The sequence below is a fragment of the Hetaerina americana genome, unplaced genomic scaffold (assembly GCF_022747635.1).
Source record: "Hetaerina americana unplaced genomic scaffold, ioHetAmer1.1.p SCAF_12, whole genome shotgun sequence".
In the NCBI taxonomy this organism is placed as follows: Eukaryota; Metazoa; Arthropoda; class Insecta; order Odonata; family Calopterygidae; genus Hetaerina; species Hetaerina americana.
This window is the reverse complement of record NW_027286292.1, coordinates 15,457,095-15,483,848: the sequence shown is the minus strand read 5'-3', so window position 1 is coordinate 15,483,848 and position 26,754 is coordinate 15,457,095. Positions and strand designations below refer to the sequence as shown.

Here is a 26,754-nt window from a genome sequence, read left to right as displayed (position 1 = left end):
AAGGCTGACCCTTCAGACTAGACGAGAACGGACCCTCGGGAGCGTGGGAGACCTAACAAAAAGTGATCTCACTTCATCCACTTCTCGTGAATCACACAATAAAATTGAGATCGGTCTGCGCTGGGCGTCATCACGAAGGCATGGCAGTGATTCTCGATTTCGATAAGCAGGCAGTAATTCCCACCTTAACAAATGTGCGTTCGCACAAAATTCTCATCTCATTTCCGACCACAAAAATCGCATGGGATGCGGATTACGAGATATTTTCTTCATTTTTGCATGTGAAAGCCCTATTAGTCTCCAAGTTAGGCCTGGTCAGTCAACCTTTTTAAGAGAGCTAATCACTCGAGAAGGCAGTGCAGCATTCTACGCAGTGGCCGAGGGGGTCTTCTAGCGCCGGCCGCCCATGGGACGGACAGGCGCGTGGACCGCCCGGTCCAATCACCAGGGGCAAGGGAGGGGAGGGCGGGGAAGCCCCCCTTCGGTTGACGCGCTCGCTGCACGAGCGCCGTTCGAGAAACGGAACAGGGGACACGTCTTGAGGGAGGGAGGGAGGAGGAGGAGGAGGAGAACACGCGGTGGGCTCGTGCAGCAGCGGCCGCCAGCAAAAGTAGCAGTCGCCAGCCCTCCTATAACGGACGCGCCGAACTTGATCTTGAGCCCCCTTCGCCGCCGCCCCGGGACCCTCGTCCTCTGCCAAGGTCGCCACAGGAGGCGCCCCCTCCCATGGGAGAGGGAGGCGATGGCCGAGGAAAGGGGGGGGGGTGCTGCGGAGGGAGGGGGAGCCCCCCCTTCCTCTTTCCTACCTCCACCTCCCGCATTACCCGCCCCCTCCCCCGTCCTTGGGGCCGGCCGCCGCCGGGGCCAGTCACTCGAGTAGCGGGCAGTGCGGGGATAGGCCGGCCCCGTGCCCGGGCCAGCAGCACGTCATGCAGCGACGGAGACACCTGCGTCCCAGCGACGACGACGACGCCAGCTGCTGACGGGCCCAAGATGCCGAAGAGCGTCGGGGACTGTTGCGCCTTGGCGCTGGTGAGTGAACGACGGGCGGGGACGCTCGCTCGGGGCTCCGTTTTCGCGCGTGGTGGAGCGTTGACGTTCGGGGGGGGATGAGAGAGAAAGAGGGGGCATTGGCTTCCGGGGCTGTGAAACAGATACCCGCCGTGGTGACCAGAGGGTAGTTTTCAGGGGCCGTCGTTGCGGCCTCGAGGGATACCAGGATAATTTATTTTTGTTTTAGAGCGATATTACTGAATGTCTCTGTCTGTATAATCTTAGAATGCATGCGTTTTCACTTCGCATTCTGTCGCTTTTCCATAGAATTTCCGCCATGTAACCTGGAGATAAAATGTCCATTACGGTATTCGCCGAGTGCTTCACCGAAAAATTTCCTTAGCAGCGTCACTTACGACGTTGAAGTGCCGTGCAAGGACTAACGTCCGGAAAATATTTTCACTCATTGTAATTTCATAGGCTGTGATTGTTGAATTGCACGACGCCGTAAGAGCTTATCATATCCGTCCTTATTCTGATGCCGTCGAAAAAATTGTTTACTGGTTAAAAATTGCCATATGTGTTTTACTAGAGTATGATCTGTTATCTCTAGGTATTGAATTGTTTTATTGGTATTTTTTATAGAAATAATGTCAGTGTCTAACGATCATAGGGAATGTAGTGCTTATCGTGGCGCCCTGTTTATCATTTCTTGTAAAATATAGGGTCTATTGTTTTGCCTTGTTGAATTTGATGTTCATAAGTAGATGCTTACATTTCCAAATTTCACAACTGATTTCCTGAACGCAGTGAAATTCAACAAATCTTATTTTTCTAAGTATTTTATATAGTAAAGATATGTACTATACTCTGTTTTTCCTGAATTTTATATGCAATGGTAGAGATGATTTCGTTTACCACATAAACAATTGAGACGCTAATTCTATTGAAAAATAGCTTTTCTAATTTTTGCATGAATAAAAATGGGTTTTCCAATTTTAAATTAAAAAAAAGGAAAATATTCAGTCGCGTCCAGTATTCACGTGAATTGGAAACTTTAGGCAGTCGTGAAACCCATCCGAGGCCATAATCACAACGATCGTATAAGATTCGAATTTCATCATTTTTATAGCTTTCTATTTTTTTCGTTAAACCTGAGAGCAAGCTAAGTATTTTTGCTGGTGAAGTAAGATTGGAAGTATTGCAGGCGATCATGGTACGGATAGAGGCTTGAGCTTCAATCCGAGGGACGCTCTTTCCTTTCGGAACCACGGATCCGGTGGCGTTGCTGCAGACACTACATTCTCCCCCTCTCCCCTTGAAGGGTGAAACACTTTTGCTTTCGAAGCCAACCACCCCCACTCATGGGCCCCCGTAGCGATCCTCGCTTCCCACCACAACTCTCAACGAAGAATCATCCCCGTTGAATGGGAACAAATATTCATATAAGTTTATACTCGTCTTATTAGCGTTATATGATGTTCGCCTAGATTCATATTTTTGCAAAAAGAGAAAATCTGTAGTTAGTGTCATTGTTACCTTTGATTTGGCAAATATATTGTGAACATTTTATTGCAATATTTTTTCTACCAAAATTTAAGTTTAGAAATCGGTGAGAGGGTTATAAAGAATAAATAAAGTTCGGAGACTTAAATGCCTGTATATCCTAAACCTAGCATGGGCGTTTCAAGAAGTAGCATTTCGCCATTCGTCGCGTCTTAAATTCAGTTAAAAATATTCACTTTGCATCCAAAATTTCACCGTACTAAGACCTAAGGACGGCTAATGGGGTGGAAAGTGAATCCTATAATTCATGATCCATTTATATTTGGGTTGCGTACTATTCATCTCGATTTTCAATTTCTATTTTCATTCAGTTGAGATTTATTTATCGTTGCATTCTACTATAAGAAAAATGAAAACGTTGTGTAATATGGCACCAGCTAAGATTTGTTAATCAATTCTTGAAATTTCCATAGTGGTAGTTGAGGAATATTCTTTAAGGAACATGTACCGGAACAAATCCGGGGAATGATTAATTATATTTCGTACTTTATATCCGCTGCGTGAAAGAATAACAAATTCAGCACGAATATCTCATTTGATCCTTTGTTTCATTTGATTCCATTTTTAAAATTAAGTTCAATCTCAACTAATTCGTGGTTGAGAAAAAGTACTGCATTGTGGTCATACTCTTTGTTGAGGATAAAATTTATGTTCGCAAATTTTAATAAATTAAATTAACTTATTGTTACTTGGCAATCATTTTACCTTGATATTAATTGTAGCAAAAAATTAGCAATGCAATATTTTGAGAATATTCATTTTTGAGGAATCATAAAAAAATCTACCGCTGTCCGAGGATTACAAGGAAAACATATCTCTTAATATTCACCCAGTCAGAATGGAAATTAAGCCCAAGAAACCTGTTTCTTTAAGAAAAAGGGGATCACTGGGATCATGATAATCCACACTTCCTCGACGAATTCATTAATTCGCGAAAGAGAAATCTATCACGGACAAAAACTCCCCCTTATTTCCTATGTCACCGAGGTTGACAAATGTGACAACGAGTTACGTTTATGAGTGTGTTTTGCAAAAGGCATTGCTCACTTGGTGAATTTTCGGGAATCAATATAATCAATAATAATAATCAACCCAAAGTTTGGTTTGATAGGTGAGAGTTAAATAATTCCAATTAACAATATGGTAAACCTTGTCTCTACGAATTTTCAAAACAGGTCATCTTTTCATCAGGTGATAGGGCATTCGTGGACATTTAGATGCGTGAAGGCCCAATTTAGAGGATTTTGTTGCACTATCCAGAAATGAATTCGGTGGATTTTTTGTGAGGCTTGTAAGAATAGGAGCTCAAGCCTTTAAAACATCGAGTCCATCATTCGGCCCACACTGGCTAAATCGTATCATTTTATTGCTTCCCAACTTCGTCCAAAATAACGATGTTCTTACCAGCGTTGACATCTTGTCGCGGTCTTTGAATTCAAGGTTCTTCCGCCTGGCCTCACACCCTCTACCTTAAGGGACGCAACTCCTCTCCTTTTGGGCGGACTCGAGACCAATTTTCATTCGTATCGGTCTAGAGGGAGTAGCGACCGGTTTCGAACAGAGTCATAAGACTTTCGGTTGGAAGAGAAAACACTGGTGTAACTTCCGTTTGTTCCGCCCGAGTTTTTGCTCCAACCCAAGACTAGAGATTTAGAAAAGTTTATTTTTCCTGCTACAAGGGCTGCTGTGATCATAGCTGACGTATCGATATGAGCATTACACTTTTGTCATCATTATGAAAGCAGCTAGGTGCAAAAGTTTTATCCTGTAACCTAGAGAATGCGTGGAGGACAAGCCTGAAGAGAACCAGGCCGCCGGTCAAAGGGCGCCCGAGTGAAATGCGACAATGGACACCCTCAGACAACGGGTGACTTTTTGTATTTCAGGAAAAATGGATAACAGCTGACTTCTAAATTTATTATATGAACATCCTCAAGGGCTTAAAAATGTTCAACCTTAACTATCTTACTAATCAAACCAGCCCCTCTCCAGCTTTGGATCACGGTGCTTCGCTGATTGTCATATTTTTAGCCGTTGTGAAGTGTACATGCCGGCGGAGGTCAATACCGCCACTGAGTGGTCAGGGTGGACAGATCATCATGACTTGAGGCTAGGAGAGTAATTTGAGGAAGATTGGTGTTATCCCGTTCTCAGCAATAGGTTCTAGGGTTGACAGTTACGTTTTATCCACCAGACGGGTTTAGACTTCAATATTTTAATCAAGCCTCATTCAAGTGAAGATCAAAATATCACTGAGCAATCTTGCAATGGAATGAAACCCATCCAATGAAAGTGAAATTTATTAGCCACTGCCCTCTTCCAATTTCATCATCAATATTTTTCACACGAATATGAAGAAAAATTAAAGGAATAATTTAGAAACAATACTAAGGCAATCGCATTGATTAATCGGATAATATGTCGCTGCAACACATGGATACGATTTCTAACGCTACTCTATCGATTATATGGTTCTCAGGTTCAATGGTAAGTCCTCGGGAGTGTGTTAGGTTCCCCAAGAATAGGATGCATCATATTTATTCCGTAACTCATTGCGGAGTATTTTATAATTTCAACATAGCGTGACCAAATTAGGTGAATCCTGAAGAATCACTAGATTTCCCTGTAAGTGAAGCTAAGGCTCAATCCATGGCTGGTTAGTTGTAAACATTTCATTTATCATTGCAAAGCATGTACGATTCAGTTCTGGACGAGGACCTCTGAACAACAGCTTTAGTATCAATAATGGGAACGCTTTTGTTTGAGTATATTACATATTGCTGCCTCATTCAATGAAACACATCATGAAAACTCCTACAATCCGCAGTGGGCGAAGCATAGTTTACTGAGGAAAAATACTGTAGTAACTTTTTTAAGGATGCCCAAATAAATCTTTTTCACATTTTTACAATTTAAAATTTATTGACTCCACTTAAAAACAAAACTAGACAAAATCATTCTGAGGATACGACTATTATCTCTTTCATGGTATTCCTTGCGAGAGTTCACATTTTTGTAGAAAGTAATAATTCAAATATGACAGCTCGTTGACTAGTACATGGTACGGTATGAGGTTAGGAATTTGCAGTTGCTAGATATTCCATGACTTAGAAGACTCGATATAGGCACCCAATCAGTGTCCTTTCAAAATATGTAATTATATATTCAGTATATATAAACGCTTGGAATTCAATAGTTAAATTCAAATGAAAGATGAGAAGCGGTCATTAGTTTACTTAGAGATTTTGATAATATCACCTTTGGAACAGCATAAAATCGGATGCTCTAATCACTTGAGCTATCGAAGACTGAAATGAGCGGTGAGTTTATGCAACTAAGTTCAAGGAAATATTTTTGCACTTGTGATCTGCTCGATTCCGCCTTCCCAACCTCTCCTGTGTTTATCTTTTATGTGTATTCCTATCCCTTTACCTTATATCTATATCCATGTAAATGAATATTAGTTCGTCATATGACGGGTTTTTCCGCGGGTACAATAGAACATAAATACAATAGTAACACTTAAAAGGAGACTCACATTGTAAATTGTTTAAGCTTTCAGCCTTATATATATATATATCAAAACCCATATCTATGGTTCGTTAGGAGATACAAGATTTCCAACTGATGTGCTGTTTAATCTACAGGTACCTGTATTTTCGGAAGCCATGACGAAAAATAATGATCATAAATCTACTTAATGCATGATGGATGTAAATGAGGAGCCCCTCTAATGATTACGCGATTTCTTTATTTGAATTGTCATGTGGTTAGGTGAAAATAAAAATTTGAGTGGGCATAATATGGAGTGATGTCTGGACATGGTTATGATAACAGATTGATCAAAATGCAATTTCATTATTCATACAACCTAGAATTTTCCTAGCCAATCGAATTAAATGTTAGGAAAACAGAAACCGGCAATGAAAAAAGAATACTGAAATGGATAAGGGTTTTTCAAGAAATTTTGTTATTTTTCATAAAATTAATGTGGGACCCAAGATAGTTAAGTGACTTTCATCAATTTTTAAGAAAATTGTGCATTTATACTTTGCAAAATTAACTGTGCTTATTTGAATGATATTAAGAAAGTACGAATTTATGGTATGTGTATGCTTAAAATGTATTTATTCACATGACGTCGCTCGCTATTATAGCTTGTTCTGAAGGTTTTGAAGATACGGGTTTGAGTCTCACGTCTTGTGCACTAATACCAGGGCTCTGATACGCACTGCTACTCCGCACATTCCCGCTCGTGGTCGCTGGATGGGCAGGCGGGCGGGCCCTGCGGCGACGTGAGTGGGCGCCCGTGGTGCGAGGGCAGGTCAAGTCACTCGAGCGGCTCTTTTAACGGCCGTGCCCTCGAGTGAGTCCTCTACAACAGTGCCATTGACTGACAGCGTGTGCCAAGTGACTGGAATGAGTTACGGATACGTCTGCAAGCCAAATGTTTCTGCTGTGGAGACCTATCCACATTTACGTCTCCACGTCTCCCAGCTTAAAGACTAGATGCTCACTTGAGAGCCTGAAAATGCTTTTCTATTATATTACCTATTTTTACATATTGTTCTTTTATATTACCACCACATGAGATTAGTTGTAATTTCGATTCCCCGGAATGATTCGAATACCGAGAAAGTGCTTTATTTTTCATTGCCGTTTGTAGTTTAGTGAACTTGAATTAATTATTCACCGTTATTTTCCAGCATTAATATAGCTATTGATATTTTATGCTAGGCTGATTAAATGATTAATTTTTTTTCTTACGACGCAACGCATATATTTTTATGATAAAAAAACTAACGTAATTATAATGGGTGAGAAAACATTTTTTTGAGAGTTATACTGACATAATAGGTATGCATTAGAATATCTGGGGTGGTATAAGAGTGGTAATTTGTAACATTACATTTAAACATCTTCTTAAGACTGCAATACGTAAGTCTACAACGACCCAACTTTAGTTGACATAGCTTTCTTACACTCGAGGTTAGCAGATAGTCAGAATTTGTAAACAATTTTTTTTGTTTTGTTCAACAAAAACAACGATTTCAAGTGCTCACAATATTATTGGATAATGAACACAATAATTTAAAGCTAGCTTGACAAAAATTACCGAATAGCAAACACTAGGATCTGGGCCGTCGAATTTTCAGTGTCGACAACCAGATCTTATTTTTCAAAGAAAATTTAGTAAATATTTGTTCTATGAGAAAAATTTCTATGCAAAACAACGAACGTACGAGTGAACGTTGTAACACATGCATTTCGTATGCATTGAAATTTGCCGCCTCTGGATATTGAGACTCTCGGCCTTTTTTTTAAGACAGTAGAGGGTGGAACGAACAGCTCTAAATCTTCGAGTTCAGGGTTGAAATCCTACCCGGTTCCAGGGATCGAAATCCCCTATATATCCAAAGATAAATATTTTGTGATTTTATGGATGCATGGAATTTACTAGGGAAGCCGAGGCTGCACATGGAAAGAAACTAACCTCCGTAATACCTCATTAATGTGCGACTTTCACACACGTTTGGGCGTAGTACGGCTGAGCTGTACCCTCGCATACCAAACCGACCTTCAAATTGATTACTGTGGTGTGAACAATGAATCAGAGTGTTATGTCAGACCCTCTTCAACTTCCCCCTACGTATATGAGTGGACGTTTAAAACGGTGAATATATTTTAGATTCCGTTAGTATTTCCGTAAAAAAGGTAACTGAAACTCACAGAAATTGGCTCTATCATATGCGCGCTCGCTGACGAAGTGAAAGGAATCCTTTTATGTTTATAATGCATACATTTATCCAAACATTCTGAGTAACAGCCTCTATTCGATTTAAAGTGGGGAAAACGGGGCACAATGGCATGTGTAGTCAATCCCTATAGGGTGTTAAATTCAACTGGCTGCGTGAGCATTGCGAATTTCCCTCTTCACCGACCAATCCCTCCGGGATTCGATCCACTAAAGACCACTTGTAATGCGGAGCCAATGAGGGAGCCACCTCCACACAACCCGCGGCAAGAGTGGGATTTCGAAGACGAGGCATCGCCGGAAGCAGGCGAGCACCAAGAGAGGAATTACGTCACATACGCTCATCAGCGCGCGTATGTTTATCCTCCCGTGGGACGTTCCAGTTTTACGGTTTTTCGAGTCCAAAAATATTATGAGAGCTTTGCAACGAGCGAGTAACGGTAAATTTATACCCGAGAATGAAACGCCACTTAACCTACCTTTCGCATACATGCGCGTTATTTCCTTGCGAGCGGTGAATTACGTCGCGTTACGCAAAGCGGAGAGCACGAGGGATGAACATAGGGCATAATGCTAACCATTCTGAGCAATCTGGAAGTCAGGTAGGTGGTTGGGTTTTCGGAATCCGTCACGTAGATTGGAACGGCTGCGTGTATTTCCGCCAAGGCGGCTGCGGAAGACTTTCGAAAGGGCGAGGTGTCTTGCTACATTTCCCCGAGAGAGTGCCTCTGTCAAGGTTGGCCAGCAGGCTCTAAATGCGATGTGCACTGACTGGGCTGGCTTGAGCTGTGGGTGGACGGCTGTGGGCCTCCACTGAGAACATTCACCATTGGTTGAATCCTGTGCCTGTGAGCTGGATGCAATTTGCGTTATCTCTTAATAATATCACGGGTCTGTTTCCTCTTGTCAGTATGGCAAATTGATGAGCATGATGTTTTCATTCAAAGTTCCCCACATTCAAAAGGAAATACCAAAAAATATTCTTGATTAAGTGAAAGCAACGGGGGTTCATTTACTCAAGCTTACTGGATATACAGAATAACCGATAATAGTAATAACAGATCATAATAATCAACCTTCGAATTGCATTAATGAAATATTTGAATAAAATATTTAAGTTTATGAAGAATCCAGGGCCATGCAAACTTTCATTCGAGTGCATATAAATTACATCGTAAGACATAGTATGTTTAGAGCACATGTGCGCTGATTTTCCGAAGTAGTGCAAGGCCCAAAATGCATATGCCGAGAAACTGTAGCGATTGCCAATGATGATGATTTGGCATATTTTACTCATGGTAAGGATTTAAAGATAATAAGTGATGGATTGAAGACAATAGGAATTGACAATTGAATGTAATGAGCGTATAACTTCTATGGATCGTGACTTTATTAAGCTAGAGAAACAAAGGCCTTATAAATTCCATGTTATGAATACATCATGTGTGTAATATAACGTCAGGCTTCATTTTAAGTTTTTTAGAGTATTCTGCATTCAGGATTGCTGCTACTACTAAGATTATAAAATTAATATTTAACCCAGGTCAAGCAAAAGATCCATGAGCGAATCGTAATTCGACCCAAAGACCTTTGGTTGCCAGGTTAGATTGCAAGGCTGGCACGCTATCAACCTGGCTGACACAGACTGAGCCACTAACGTGAAGAAAGAGCAACGAATATTTTTCGTGTTATCAAACAACATTGTTTGAAGGTGTCATAAAAGCAGTCACTTTTTAGCCCGATTTTAGTTGACCCACTGAGTACCTGAATTGTGGTTAAGTTTGAGTGTGTTCAGGTGATTTAGGTCGAAATGAAATTCAATGACCTTTGCCATCGTATTGGTAGAATTTCAAACGCTTAATACAATGGACTAAAACCCTTACTGTATTTGACTACAAGTTTGTAAACCTTCTCATTCTCTTTCAATGCCAGCGAATACTGTTGTTCAGGAATCAGTTTTTTTCTTTTTTGGACGGAGCTGTAAAGTGTAGCGATGATCAGCATGCGTCAATTCAAAACCTACTTAAACGGTACACTACCAATGATAATAATCAGAATATGTTAAAAAAATATCATCTATTGCAGTCATCCCGCGATGAGCATAGGAAATTGAAACATATGTTTACTTTTAGCTACTTCTTACTTGTAGCAGTGCCTTTCAATAAATCAGTATGAAGGCTTTAACCTATGAAATTATGCAAAAATATCAATTAAACATATGAGAATTAGTGAAATATCATACAATGAGGACGTCGAACCTGCCGTCGCATTGGCGTTTGGTTATCGATATTGCCCAAGAAAACGAAAGGACGTGCGGAAAATATTTACATCCAATATATTGTTTTCGTCAAGCGTGACCGAAGACCCAGCTATGGATGCCCATCAGTAATTATCTAAATGCAGTATGTGTTTCCAATATAATTAAAACTTCCTAAGTGGAAAACCAAGTCTACGAATACTTTTCAAGAAAAGTGTAATTTGCTCATGACTCAAAACGAATAATTAGCTCAACCGTAGAGCACTAGCGCATATTGCAGTTGCGGACAATCTATTTGTAAGGAAATGAAAGGTTGTCGGAATCGTCGCTAATTGTATCTTCCATAAAATTCGTGGAGAGCGAGTGAGATACATTTCATTTCTATTCAGTGCCTAATTTCCCTCGGGGTGATTGCGAGAAGGTGGACGAGTCTCTTTAAGGAAATTAATCCTCGGTGGCATTTTTTCCGCGCTGACGAAGAAGCCGTGAGTGACAATTCAAGCAACGGCCCTCCCTCCCACCTCCTCATGCTCCGAGATCTTCACGGTCGGATGCCCTGTGCCAGCCTTGAATCCACCCCCGCGGTATTCGCCTCATGCGGAATTCCGGGCCCGCCGTGCCCTCGCCCGGGATCAAAGCAGAAGACATTTGTCCCAAGGCGAGAGCAAAAACATCTCTTCGTGAGCCATATGAATATTATTAATGTCTTGAGGATTTCCTCGAACTAGTTCATCCTCTGCCCTTATCGAGCAACTTTGGCAAGAGATTTTGGCTAATTTCTTTCAATTCGCCCTTTTTTAACTATGGCGGTTTTTTGTCAAACAGGAATTGTGCTTTTTCCCTTGAAATCGATCTTTAGGCTATTTTTCACGTTCGAAACACTTTGTTCAAAATAATGTCATTTTCATAGGGCGACGTAGTGGTTATATGCGATTATGATTTATGGAATCTACGAGTGTGGGCAGAGTTTTTTGTTTAATTTGAAGTGTAACATCCATCCGCATCGTTACCCTTTAATCTTATTGGTAATATTTTATAATATTATAAGATAGGAAATCTTCCATTGCCCTGTGGTTAATGAGGACAACTTGAATGTTTCCACAGTTTGTTCATGAGGTAAAAATATTCTTGCAGCTGGAAGAACATTGAAAAAAAGTATTTTGCACATAACTAGGAAACAATTTATTTTATTAATCGCAAAATACGGCATCATTCAATTATTTTCTTATTATCCCCATGACAAATCCGGCCATAGAAAACAGTCAGTGTTTTAGTGTCAAACGCATTATGTGGGCCCCCATATGGACTCAAAATTTTCCGACTTGATAGCAAAAAATAAAATTTTCAAGGAACTTGCCGCAACGGAGCCGAAAAAAGTGAGATTGCAAAGAGAATTTGCCAAGAGAGGAGTTTACGAATTTTAATCAGTGGTCACTTGAAGGACATTGAAGTAAACTTCAGACAAGTCTTAAGGCTATATTTGAGACAGCGTGATTTCTTTTTAGACTCAGAACAGAATGAGAAAACATCAAATTAAGTTATGCAATCAATATTAGCTGGAATGAATTATGCCAACCAATGCGAAAGAAGCGATAAAAGATATTGTCTTTTTATGAACATGCATATTATTTTCCGTATGTTATACCATGACTGGGCAAAATATTAGCATTTACGCACGTTGTTTATATTATGGTAGGGGTTTGTGTAAGTTTGAATAATCAAGTCATTTAGTAAGTGGTAAATGATGTGACCAAATAGCTCGAGACCCCCAGGTTAAGTGCCCGCCATGCCCGGAAATCCCAGTAAAATTGAAAATAATCTATTGAGTAAGTTATTTTCTCACTACTCAAGGAGTTTTTGCCTTGCCTGCAATGAAATTCCACTGAATAATGTAAATATTTACCGATTTTAGCTGGTCATAGAAACGAATAATTAGTTGAATCGAAAGCTAAAAAATGATCTCCATGCAATAAGTTATGAACACCAAGCGTAACAAAACCTTCTATACGTCTACAAAATAAAATGTAAGTCGCTGTGGCGGCGATTTCCTAACTGTAGCAGTGAAAATGAAACATGATAGTTAGCAAAAAATACTATATACGGGTATTAAAAAAGAAATGCAAAACTTAAAATATAATAACTGTGATAAAAGTACTCAAAATAATATTTCAAAGAAGTTATTGCTTCAAGGGGTTTGTCATAAAATCCTAAGTTTACATTATGATTTATAAAAGTACATTGGTCCATTGCAAGGGTTTTCCGAAATAGGTGAACCACCCTTCAAACTTTCCAAGTGACATTTTGATATTATGTTATACGCAAGTTACGATAATGATTAAAGATTTTTGGCACGCAAAGTTAAGCAACATTTTATTTGCAATTTTTTGTCGGCAATAGTTGTTTCACAGCAAAAAACAGTGTTAATTTGAAAAAATAAAGAATCATAACAATTTTTAATATTTTAAGGCAGTTGAAGAAAGCCAGAGTACCCAGATTTGAAAAATTCATAGCACAGCTTCGGGTCCGCTCCACACTTTGCTTCATTCTTTATCCCCACCGGGATCCCTCCGAGATTCGCCAGAGAGAGCAGGCTCACGCACGAATGCGTCCGAGTTTGTGCGCGTCACGTTCGCCGCACCCGAGGGGACAGAGCTGCCACACCACTGCGCTCGGCAGGGTGTGGAGATAGGTGCGGCGAGAGAGGAGGGCGTCCGCGGCGGCAGCGGTCGGCCCGCTCCCACCGCACACCATCCGTCCCTAACCTTTTCTGCCGAAATGGATTGCTGGGGGCGAGGAGGCGGGCGGGGTGTGGTGGGCGCGGCATTCCGTCGCACGCGTCACCCGCGGCGGCGACCCGGGCGCCGACGCCGCCGCTCCACATTCCGCGTCGGAGAGTGCGTGGGGATGGGAGGAGGAGGTGATGAGAAGTTGAGGAGAGGGGGGCAAGGGCCGCCGCTTCCCCGCGACCTTGGGCCCGGGGCGTGTCCCGTCCTCCGGTGAGCGCCCCGCCCTCTTCTCGGGCCGCCATGCAAATCGATGCTCTCGAGGCCGCGGGCCGCACTGCCTTGAAGGCGGCCCCGCCCACCGGACCCCAGCCTTCCCCTCTCTCCTCCGTTGCCGCCAATCCTGCTTCCCCCCACGCGGGCCTGGCTTCGACTCTCTACTCGCCCCCCCTCCCGCGAGTGCGCGCACGCGTTTGCCGTTCTCCCACCGGGGAGGAGTGGTGGTCGGGGGTAGGGGGACGACGGACGCCAAGCACCGTCCGTAGGGGGCGGGGGTGCCGTGACGCCTCAACATCCCCCCCCCTCGTGGCCGCCCTCAGTCGGGGAGTCCGTTTATGAGACGGAGGTGCACGCGGTGCGCCTCTCACGGGGATCTGGGGAAGGCGGGCGAGCGCCACTCACTGGGCCGAAATGGGCGGCCAATGTGGACCGACGGGGTGCCCGCGAAACGGAGAGTCGACAGGCGCGTGCTCTCGCGGATTCATGCCATCCACGCCCCTCTGCCGGGTGAGCCCGATGGCAGGCTCACCCGGCACTTGAGGTAACAAATTATTCGAGCCTGAATCTGAACATATTTTGTAAGGGTAACCAGTTCAAAATTAGTTGTCCTATGGAATGATTCAATTTTTAAAAAAATCAATGCTTGTCTCAATATTCAAGAGCTACATTTCATGCTTCCGTTTTAGAATAAATTTTTCAACTGGAATCGTCCGAAGATGGTAATACTTGTTGCAACGTGGGCCTTACATTAAAGCTCCGAAATGGCGAAGTTAACAGATCTTTTCAAAACGGTTTTATTCTTTTTACTTCTTATTGGGTAATTCTACGAAGTTTTTGATGCCTGAAATGGTGTAGTTATCAGAGGCATGTTGGATTATTTTTAACAAATTGAAAAACCTCCTTTTAACCGAAATTAGTAGCGAATATTTATGTGGCTCGGGAAAAAATGTGATATAATTTGGATGAGCATGGGAAACTCCTGCACTTATTGCTATATTTTCAATTTAAATGATGCTGATGCAGGCAATACCACTTAGTAAGAGAAAAATTGGTAAAGCCCAAGAAAGGTGATCATTCTAATGTTTCCTTTAGGCCACTCGAACAGAGTTTCACAATGACTTTTTCATCGTTAACTCTGTTTCATGTTATCATCCTGAGCTGGCTATCTGCGAAGAAACATTGAAATATAAAGAATATCACGAGACGTTCAAGTTATGATGGTAAATTTCTGTTTTTTCTTATTAACCAGCCTAAAAATCCGCTACATTTTATAATAAATTAAATACCTAAGACGCTGAGGTACATGTGCTCAACTTATATGCCATGGTCTGTGAACTTCTTTTGCACGACACTCCGTGACAACATTTGAAGCATCTTAAATCCTGGCTTGGACAGCGGCCATGTGTTTTTTCATGTCTGGACGACTTGGGTGACCCTCCCTAAAAGGGACGGGTTGCCAGCTGTGGACGCCGGCAGAGAAGGGCCGAGAAGGGTGGGCGAGAGCTCAGCGGCGATATGCCGTAGAGACGGGGGCCGCCCGTCGAGGAGTCATTCCTGCCACGCCGACGAATCCTAGGAAGAAGAGGAACAAGATACCTGTCCAAATACGCCTGGGTTCGGTTCTCAACGCTGTCTTCATCGGGGTCATTTATTATTCGGTAAATGTTACAATGAAGATGTCCAGAGTATACTTCAGCCCACTGTGCGTAGGAGAACAAAGAGATGGAAAACGGTGAAAGGCTTTCGAGTGACGCCGCAAAATGAGTGCAAAACAATTGCAGTGATATCGTGTTAGGTAATGTTACAGTGTAATTATAACCCCTCCATATACATGTAAATAAATATATATTTATTTGTATGTATATTTACACACACACATATATATGTGTGTGTGTATTCACGAAAAATTTTCTCAGAAGTGAATGTAGGGATATCAGATCAGTCACAAGCGTGGCGATGACACATAAAAATCTTAGAAACAGAAAAAAGAGAGACAATTTAGGGTTTTTAATATTTCGGTGGCCCAATTAACTTTCTAAACGGAAGTCAGTAAAATTCTTTCTTCCTTCCATTGAAAAAGGTGGTTTGCCCACCGGAATACATTAAAAAATCAAACCCAGAGTGTCTCTACATTTTGCGTTTCTAAGATTTTTATAAACCATCGCCATGCTTGTGACTGACCACAAGGGAGATGCCACAATCGTTCTTTTTTACGGAGACCTATCCAGATATGCACCGAAATGCATTAAACTCTTGTCATAATCATCCTGGTCAAGGCGAATGAATTTTACGCAGTCTCATTTTTACACATTTCTGCAATGGTAGAGCTCCTACTTTTTCGACAATAGATTGTAACGAATGGTTTTTAATTTTGCAAAATTGATGTTTGAAAGAATTTATTCACTGGATAATAGCACGTATCCATTTTTCCCGGTTAGAAATTCATTCTTAGGGAAATAGTACAGCGACTTAGTACAGGGATACTTAGTAAAGCGACTTTAATTAAAGGTTACCATGTTTTTTGGTATCACGGTAATCTCTCCAGTTACTTCATGGAGAATAACATCTAAATAGTTTTATAATTTTAGTGTGTACGAAAAATTACTTTGAACAAAATCTAGTTTGTTAATATTATTAAAAATTTTTACACTTTAATAATGATGGTATTCTGAACAGTAGCTTTGTTATAAATTGAATAACATACTAATAAAAGTACTACATACTTATACAGTCCTTTCTGCTTTAAAGACTAAACTGATTTATAAATGATTTTGGTATTATTCAGTTAAAAGACAAATCTTCCATACTAGTGACATGAGAAAATCTCGGTAATTGACGAATTTCACTAAAATATTAGTTATCTCAAGTAATCTAAACAGCAATACCTCTTCCAGGGCACAAATCAACAAATGTTAAGGAGGATTGCGTGACTCAATATGGTAAAAAATTAGGGACTGATGCTGTTTTCAGTTTAAGCAGAGCTATAGTATTTGTCAATTTTTAGCTGAAGCTTTGCTGCTATTGATTACAGCATTCGTTAATTTTTTTAGAGTTGCCAACTTCTTAAAATTATCTTTTATATGTATTTTAATGTCTTATTTTGAGGAGAATATTCCTACATGTCCATTTTACGTCTATTTTCTCTGTAGAAGTCCGTTACCTCATTGAGTTTTCATCCGTGCATTCACTGGGTTTCTAATCATCGTAATAGCACGGAAGTAATCGTACTTTTGACTCTTGGGAGCGCCTTGCGAAACGAAACTTCACACAGCTGCTTTTAGGTAATATTTTAGGAAAAATTTCCTTTTCCACGCTGTAAGAGGCTTCCATAGTCATCGAAAAATCAGACTAGGTGTAGTGAAAAATTGTTTTGATAATGAAATCAAATGATAGATTATTGATTAACACACAATTTAATCATTGCCACTGATCTCGAAGTGTCTACGTAATAGGGTGCTCCCTGCTATGCAGGCGAGACATGAAATATAGTATTTCAGAATAAAAATGACCATCCCACAGTTGACATAATAGTTGAGATGGCGTGATAAAAGCAACGAAAGCGTCTTGATCTGGGAAAAAAGGTTGGTATTTCAATGGTTTTAACTTCGCCTATCACCATAAGAAATGATAGATAAAAAATGATCAGCAGTAAAATTTGTAGACACAAGAAATAAAAATAAATCCAACAAATATGAATACGTTGATTAAAACTCGAGTTCAACTCTCAGTTCAATGTTTGGCTAAATGATAGATTTGAGGAAATTTGCGAAGGGATTTTAATATGTAATTATAGAAATTTATAGAAATAAATGGAAGGCATTTAGCATCGCTGAGAATGCCAATAACATTCTAGGGGACGAAAGCCAAAAACACTACAAATTAGACTATTTGCATTTGATGGTTAACGGCCAAGAGATCGTAAAATATTAGACACTCAATGATATCATTACTTCATAATAATACGCAATAAGATATCACACCATATAATTGCACTTATCAGGATAATATGTGCAATATGCAGACGTAAGTTCTCACCATTAACGATATTCTAAGTTTAGATAGTGAATTTTTGTATACATTTTTCCTCTCCTAGACATTAGTAAAGTTTATACCATAGACCCCTCCTCCTAAGTACTGTAAAACTACTTGACATTTGTGGCCGTTTAAAGGAGTTTCGATCGAAAATCTTAAGTTTTGCCGGCATCTACGAATGCATTCACTTAATGTGAATGAAAAATGTAGGATATAACTTCCAATAAAGGCTTCAAATCAATTGCTTTCCATCAAGACGATAGTAGATTTTAGTTGCATGAACCGGTCTCACAAAAATTCCATTCAAGCAATCTTGTATATTTCATTCATCACTATGGAAAAGAGTTCATACGTTTTGAATGCATCTTCTGAAGCCAATGTTTATGGGAAACAAATAAATCTACGATCCAATTGAATGTATTCATTGCTATAAATGAAAATAATCCACTCCAATTGATAATAAAGGCTGGAGTGGAGGAAATCCGATGTATCAGACGAAGAAGCTGTTTTCTTATGTATACTTGAGTGATATCTGATATTAAATATTCAGTTGAAGGACTTACTCAAAAGTAACCGTCGATTCTTATCATCACGCCCACCAAAGCATAACCGATTCACACTATCCCAACAAGGATTAATTCGTAGTCATGCTTTTGAAAGCCATTTCACATTAAAAAGTTTTAATTAGAATCTGCACTCTTCCGGAGTGAAAGTACGTGAACTTGGCTAGAATATTTGCGCCAATTAATATGTTATCATGCGTTGAAATCACTCTCCGCCTTCATTTTTTTAAAATATAAACTTAAGTTGACACCTGAAAAAAGGATGTGCAAACACTTCGTTCGACTTGTCAATTTGTGAGTCTTGCACATCTTCGAATGTTTACCTCACATATGTAACCTTACTTAGTAGGGAGAGGTTAAGTATGTGGCTACAGTGGTAAAGGAAATAATTACTAATATTTACTGGCTACAGAGAAGTATTTTTCAACGTGCTGGGACCGAAATTTTCACTGACGACCCACACGGGAAAAGGCGCGGCCCCACATCCTCTCAGATAATGAACTGGAAGAGGAGAGAAGTTGGAGAAAAGAGGAGAGGGACTGGAGAGGAGGCAGAAGAGCGAAGGGGAGTGGAATCCAATGGTCGTCGGAGGCGAAGAGTGACTTAGCAAATGGCACACTGAGAAATGGGGGACGGCCAAATTCCGCCCACACTTAAACGTCGAGCCAAGACCTCCCAACTCTTCCTTGGGCTTAAAGTTTCCATGAATTCCCAAATTTAGGGTGATACTCACCTCTGGCTACATTACTCCCACCAAATTTAATGATTCAAGCTTAATTTATTGAATTACTTTGCCACTTCTTAGTGACAGCAAAACGTGTGCTCGGAGAGCCCTAGCCCAATTGACATATGAAGTATTTGAGAACCATTTCACTGTGGTGTCAATTCCTTATACCTCTAGCGCTAAAACATTTAACATAGTTCAGGTGGAAGTAACGCTTTCATGTAAAATTCTACTTCGGAAATTAAGGTCCCCTTAACATGTTTTCACCATTTTCCAAATGATGAGTGTTCTTGTCCTTGTATTTGTTTGTTTCTTTGTTAGATTTATTGTGGGCACGATAACTCAAGAAACTATTAGCTTCAGTAGCTACAAATTTAATATTTCACATCTGTAGTTGGGAATTGATTTCGGGAATGGATGGGAACTGATTAGATTTTGGTCAAAATCCACTCACCATAAGTGACCATTTCGACTTCTTTACAACGTGTATCAGGGTTCTACCTCAAAAGAAGTAAATGAAGGGAAATTTGAAAGCTATTTTCATTATAGCAGCACAATGTTTTCCTAATCACTACTTTATTTTTCTCGTTGCCATATAAAGGATTTTAGTCATTCACGTAAGATTTGAATAGACATACGGTCTAAAGATTTGAGCCTTCTTAATTTGCTCACGTAACCTTGCTAGAAACATTAATAAAAATGTATTTATTTACGGCATTTTATAATTTCTTTTGGCAATTTAAAATTTATTCACCAAAGGATCCTCATTTTCGGTCCCGACTCATTCTTTTAATAGGGCAAACGCTGAATCCATTCCACTCCGGAAGGAAAGATATTCCTTGTACGTCACGTATTTAAGAATTAGCTTTAAAAGTTTGAGATCGTTCTGTCCTTTCGCGTCGTATGGACATACAAAACCCGTTCCAAGGCCTGAGTATCGCAATATGTTACCCTCATTTATTACATGTTCTCCATTTAATGTTGGACAATACATTTATTATCTGAGATCATTGATAGGGTAGCCGTTGTGAAAGTATTGTGGTGATAGTATCAGATTTTTAGTGGGAAATCGTTCCATACAAAAGAAAATTTGAATGGCGAGGCGAGAGATGAAGAATTTGTCAGCAATTGTCAGCACCGCTATAATTAGATCATGCCTTCTATATCTACTACAGAAGAGGCAGCATCTATGGGATGGCTATTCTTGCACCACTTTTATGTAAGATGCGCCATTAAAACTATACATTTTGAACGCGAGTAATTGAAAAACAACACTCCACACCGCTCATAAGATAAGGGTTTCCTATGGACACCCTTGGACAGTTCAAGGAGGTCGGCGGTATTATATTAAACCCTCGATAAATCAAGAACAAAGAAGCTGTCCATGTTCCCCCCCTCCATCCAAGGCCAAAAGCCCTGAAAAAATCGTCATCCTCAATACAAGTCAACCCTAACGTCATAATTTCAAAATTGGTGTAATATCCTGTCACCGCTCTTTTAGTTTTATTTCTTATTGCTACTATTTTTCTACATTTTTCATAATCTCATGATGAATCCCTAGTATAACTTTTCTGAGTATCACAAATGAATTTTTTTTCAGTATATCTGTCCTCTTCTTGATTTCCTGAGTTTTGATTCGCAAAATTCAGGCTACGATATAATTTGGCGCGACATAATATTTTTAATGCCATCTCTATACAGCAACACTAGTAATGAATGCCAAACTGTAATTAGATAAGGAAGTCTTTATCCAAACAGCAATACACGAATTTTGTAGTCGGTAAACATCCTTGCATTTTTACGATGTAGCATTCCGTGCCTAAATGTGCTCAACTTATTTCGCGAGCATTTTGATTAATCTCACATCTGGAACGATATGGAAATCAATATGGCCCTCCCACAAAATGGCGTGGAGTATCGTTTGGTGCTGAATTTCATTAATTTAGGCAATCGTTAAATCCAGAGTTGAAGAAAAGAGCATTCTAGCAGGTCAAGACGCTCGTGACCAAGTCTGGACGGTCGTTAGTAGTGGAGAGCTTAGATAAAAATTACATATAGTATCTTTTGAGAAGTTTTCATCAACCCTGGACTTCAAAGCAATGAAACGTAATGTCGATCACGACATCTCCCCATAGCTGTCAAGGCATTAGGCCTTTAGCAGGCGACCACTTAGCCAATGAGCTATGTTATTTTCTTTTGACCTTTCAAAATGCCCTTGCCGATACGTGGTGTAAACACGAATTATCTTCACAAAGGTGATAAAATATTTCTCAATGACACAATAAATCTAACAGCAGTTTTCTGTAATATAACGCAAAGAGGATAAGGGAATAGGTGGTGTGATGGGTTGTTTCTAATTGAATGGATGTTAGGAAAGAATAAGGAATAAAACGGATAAATAACTGAGAAGAGAAGTGATATGGAAACTATTAGGTAGCATGATCGAAAGAAATTGTCATTGCAGTTAACTCTGGTGCAGCGAGCGAGGGGGAATTTAAGTCGATAATTAGGGAAGCATCGAGATGTGAAGTTCATATCTTTTAGATAAAATTTCCTGCGCTTTAGTCTTGTATGCCCTCTGAATAATGATGGTAATAAACATTCTTATCATGTTAGTTTTAGTAGAAATTAGCATAAAAAATCTAAGCTTCTGTTCATGCTCTTGCGACAGTGAAGTACTAACATGAAGAATTATGGATTAATGGTGCAGAAATATATGCCGATTTCACGGAAAACTGATTTCATGTGGTTATTAAACTGATATCAATGAGTGAAAATCCTTGTGGTGTGAACATAGCAGCACATGGCTTCATTTATTATTGTTATATTAATTTATTTGTGGGAAAAAAAGCAGAATTATCATAGCTTCAAAATTTTTTGCCTCAGAAATAGCCGAAAATAAGTTTTAGAGCTCATTCTAAATATTCTTAATAGCCTCTTTGAGTGCTTAAAAATACACATTGACTCCATATCTATTTTAAAAATATGTATGAACAGGGTTTCATTGATTTCATCCCTTAGCATTAGTATTCGTGCATGAACTAAGGTGACACATTGACACGTGCAGTCTCGATCTAACATCCTAAAATAAAAGGAAATCCACGGCGGAATTATAATGTAATGGCATAGGTGGATGGAAATAGCTTGGCCACAAAAAATATATTTATGCCAGGAATTAACAAAGAAAATTGAGGCAAATTACTTAAAAGATGTAAATGAAAAATTCAGTTTCAGTTCTCAAAAATAAAAGTTCTCAAATGGACCGGTTATTGCAGGCTGGCACTGCTCAAAAGGTGATGAAAAATGTCAAGGAGTTGTTCATGTGGGGTTTATTGCATAAAAACTAAAATCATAGTTAACTAAAGAGTTAAATCGATGGAGAACAAGCATGTCCACTTTCAGAACGAACTTTTTGTCAAGTGAGATACGGTAACAGGCAATAATTGCTGTAAATGCTGATATTCAAGACAGGGAAAATGTGAGACGCTTGGTACGACCGGGAAAAAACACGTCCTAAAGAAGAAATGCCCAGGGGTTCAGGGGTACAATTTTCAGAGCCGTTGAGAATTTAACACAGACGTCTACAAGGTTTGATACGGCTTAAATGTAACTATAGTCTTTGCCACCAGTGGAAAGTAATGGGACAGAGGTAAATGGAAAAACGCCCTTGAAATCTCAACGGAGTCCAACCCAAGAATTTGCGCATGTGGATGGTTTACTTGGTGGCATGGATTAGGTAATCTTGAATTTGCAATTCAAGTAAGTAAATTGGAATTTCTACCAATGCCCTGCCAATAGCCACTTGGGAGTGTGATCGATGCTTTCGGCATTGCAATCTCACCCTCTGTAAACGGTGTTGTGAAATTGAAAGAGGAAAAATTATTTTATGGAATTTTATGGATGAAAAATTCGCTTATAACCTAGTATATATATATATAATATATATATATTATATTTATATATATTTAATATATATATATATATATTATATTTATATATATATAATATATATATATATTATATATATATTATATTTATATATATATATATATATATATATATATACACACGAGTATATATATATATATATAAATATAATATATATATAATATATATATATATATATATATATATATATAATATATATATAATATATATATATATTATATATATATTATATTTTTATATATATATATATATATATATATATATATATATATATATATATATATATATCTCTATCTTGAATGGGAGTCTTACGGATGTTAATAATAATGTACACCAAGATAGTAGTAGTATTTAGGGGAGGCGACCGACAGCTGAGGTCATTTGCGCCATAGGGGATGGTCAGGAAAGGATAAAGTGGAGACGTGGAGAGAAACGCGGCGGGTGGAGTGAAGAGCGAAGGTGGAGAGAAACCCGGCGTCGGCATTAGCCTACTCTTTACGAAAGGCGCCAAGGGGTCCGCAGCTTCACGTCCCATTCGACGGACGGCGTACTCACTCAAAGTGCCCTCCACAAAGCACCTCATGTAGGGATCGAGACACCTCTGATAAAATATTCAACACCGCCGGGATTTGAACCCGGACCCTCTGGGTGGAAAGCCAGTACGATAGCTACCGCACCATCTCGATCTCCGATAATACTAGCATTAGCAATACACCAATAGCACTGCTTCCATCTAGCGTCTTCGTCCCCTCCTCTTGAAACATTCTCCTGAGTTCCTTCTCTCCCTGGAGAAAGGTGGTTTTGCCACCGAAAATTCGGGATACGTGTGAGTTTAACTTGTGCGTGTTTCTCTTTGTTTTTGCTCTCTAGTGCTATCTTGGTATATACATATAGTACTTGAGTAAACGGTGCGCCATTTTAATTCAAAAAGCATTCAGGGTTACTTTTATGTCTGAATAGGAATGGAGGGTGAATTTGAGGAGGAGAAGAATGGAGGCAAGGGCGGGTGAAAAGAAGAGTCAACTCTGGCCAAACGTGAGGAAAAGAAGCCTGGAGGTTGACAACCTACCCGTTAAAGGGTGTGTTCAGTGTGTCCTCAACAAGAAGCCCAAAAACTGACCGGTACATCGTCGTAGAACCTTTTTCATCACTGAGAAGCGGGCACAGGAACATCAATTTAGTTCGCCTAGGGACAAAATTAATGGGCTCTCGTGGATGTTGAGCGACATTCTGAAGGTTAATCCCGACTCTGTCGTTTATGGAATCCCTTCTAAAGAAAAAAAATGATGATGGATCAGCAGTAAACTGTGTGTTTGAGCTAGAAGATGAAGTTATGCATTACATTAAATGATTATTGCATCATGAAGGTATGGACTACCATATATTTTGCTATCCAGCCAAAAATGTGTGTTTAAGTCTCTTTGAGTTACCCAATCACGCAAATGCTTTTGATTCAATAATTCCTTTTTTCACGTGGAGCCCATGCAGATGGCGTCCAATTCAGTTTCTCTCAGTTTCACCTCAGGTTCTGGCGTGATGAAAGTATTTTTATTATTTTAAAAGAAGATTGATTTGTTTATTTGAGAAATTAGAATTGCAGAATTTGCCCGATTTGCAATCATTTTGCAAGGACTAGAAAAGTTCAGTGCAGCACATTTTATTGACATTATATGTGCTACAGCACAGAAATCGTTACGCAACTTCCCCCGGTAGTCCTCGCATTGTCAAGGAGTAATGAAGTGCACAAGAGTTGTTTGTTTTTATGAAAAACGCCGGTTCCCAAAAGTGCTGCGGTTAACCACATTAGCCGTAGGATTTTTTATCAATTCCGAATGGTACCTTTCCCGTCTAGTAATAGTCTGATAGGTGGCGAAGAGAGAGTTTCTCATTCCTCGCCCCTCCACAGATATTTATTGCTAGGAGTAGGGGCAAACTCTCTAAAGGTCTCGAGGCCCGAATCTAAATGTTGTGTTGAAAGTTCTCAAGCATGAGGGAGCAAGTCTTTGTAGCAGAAAGCAATTACTGAATACAAATCTCAGCACACGCGTCATCTGGGCTGAGATTTTTACGGGATCAACTAACTTCCCCGTGATACCATCACACCACCGATCTTATCTTTTTGGTTAAAGGTCCAACATTTTCCTGGTAGTGCATATATCAATAAATAATTCTTAGGATGGCAGTGTTTTACACGTGCAAATTCCGACGCCTTGCTCGGCAGATGGGCAGCTCTGGAAGTAGCTTGCACATATTTCAGCGGTGTTAATCTTAATTTTTCAATTTCGGTCGTGAAATATTATGCTATTCATAAAAATGCAATGATTTGAATTTATGTAATTCCTTACTCAAGCAATGCCAGTCACTTGACTCTGCAAAATAATGGTTGATTATTATATGGTCAAACTTTGTAAGCGATTGTGGGAAAGATTGGCAGTGGCTCTTTTTCTCTGAATACCACTTCAATTTCCATGCACTGGTCTAACATATACCTCATTGTATACTCGTACGTTGCAACAAGCACATTTTTCTTTCGACGCGATCGTATTTACATCCGTTATAGTAGCCAGTATATTAATAAAAAATGGGTGGATGAACCGATTAATTTAATCAAACATTCTTTATGGAGAGAAAAAATTGATACAAAAATAATTCTTAATCTTATAGCAGTATTTTAGGTCACGTCTTACGCATACGACTCACACCCTTCATACTTTAATGAGCGAAAGAAATATTTCCTGCTAGAAGAATCATATTCTGTTTCAATATCCTTTATTGAAATATTCAAAGATATCTGGGTTGCAATTCATGAAGCTTTCTGATGATTTATGTTTTTGGTCCCTACCAATTGAAAAATGGTATCCTCTCCTTTAAGGATTGGGTATTTTCTTGAAGGTTAAATAGCCTACTAAGAGTGTTTATTACTTAATGACTTTTTTATTGAGGTGAGTTTGGAACTTAATAGTCCCTTCTTCCATCTAACCTCTACACATGCGTAGAGTAAAGAAAAATTGCAAACACCCAAGCTCTGGGTGGAGGAAAAGCCACCTAGGCGGGAATCGAGCCCCGGCCCCGGTGGCGGACGAGGGCGCTACCCCGCCGCCACCGGGGTCGGCAGTATAGCCACTTACTTTTGTGCTAAGTTTGAAGTTTTACATTCATTTACTCACATTTTGGAACTTTGATTGCAGGTCGCAATAGTAAGTTGACAGTAAATAATAGAAAAATTTAAATAAATATTATATAATTAATTTATTGTTATTTATTTCCAAAGATAGATGAAATTTCACAAATTAAAGGCTTTTATAGCTGACTTAGAATGTAAAACTATCTGAAATTTCTTAAATGCATGCTTTATACCCTCAGGTTTCCGAGAGAGTTCGTACAGCGGGTGCAGATAACTCAGTATTCTTATAATCATTCCAACTATATGGTAAATGACACTTTCGAAATTGAAATTTATTTTAAAATTTTTATCTTCTAAGACCAACCTTTCTAGATTATAGTATACATTCGTATAGAATGGCAAGCAATCAATTTACTTTCACTGAGTAGCAGGCAAAGAAGAGCAGGAGAGACTAGAGGGAGACAGAGAGATTGAAGCTGTTTTACCAGCGTATAGAGAGAAAACCATTTATGAAGAGACTTTAAGCAGTTATTTTCACTTTTTCACTCTTTTAAGAATCTTTAGGTATTTATTACTTGCCGCCATCAATGACGACATCTATTGGGAAATGCAGTTAACAGAAAATGCGTCGCTGTCAGAGAAAATGCTATATTAGATAGTAGTTCATAAAGGGAATGAAATGAGATAGGCGGAACCTAATTTTAAATGTAGCTGGTAGTAATGAGAGTTTACAACATGGATTCAAGTAGGGACGGTATTTTTTATGAGATCAACTGGATTCATCAAAAAC

At 39.6% G+C, this 26,754-nt stretch overlaps 1 protein-coding gene across 1 annotated transcript in view; it reads left to right on the top strand.

The window, feature by feature from the left end:
• The first annotated feature begins 893 nt into the window (after positions 1 to 893).
• LOC139685872 (uncharacterized) overlaps positions 894 to 26,754 on the top strand; it is a 32,835-nt gene continuing 6,974 nt past the window's right edge. The window contains exon 1 of the mRNA XM_071582997.1: positions 894 to 1,032. Coding sequence (XP_071439098.1) covers positions 994 to 1,032 — 39 coding nt within the window. The 5' untranslated portion in view covers positions 894 to 993. The remainder of the gene's footprint in view (positions 1,033 to 26,754) is intronic.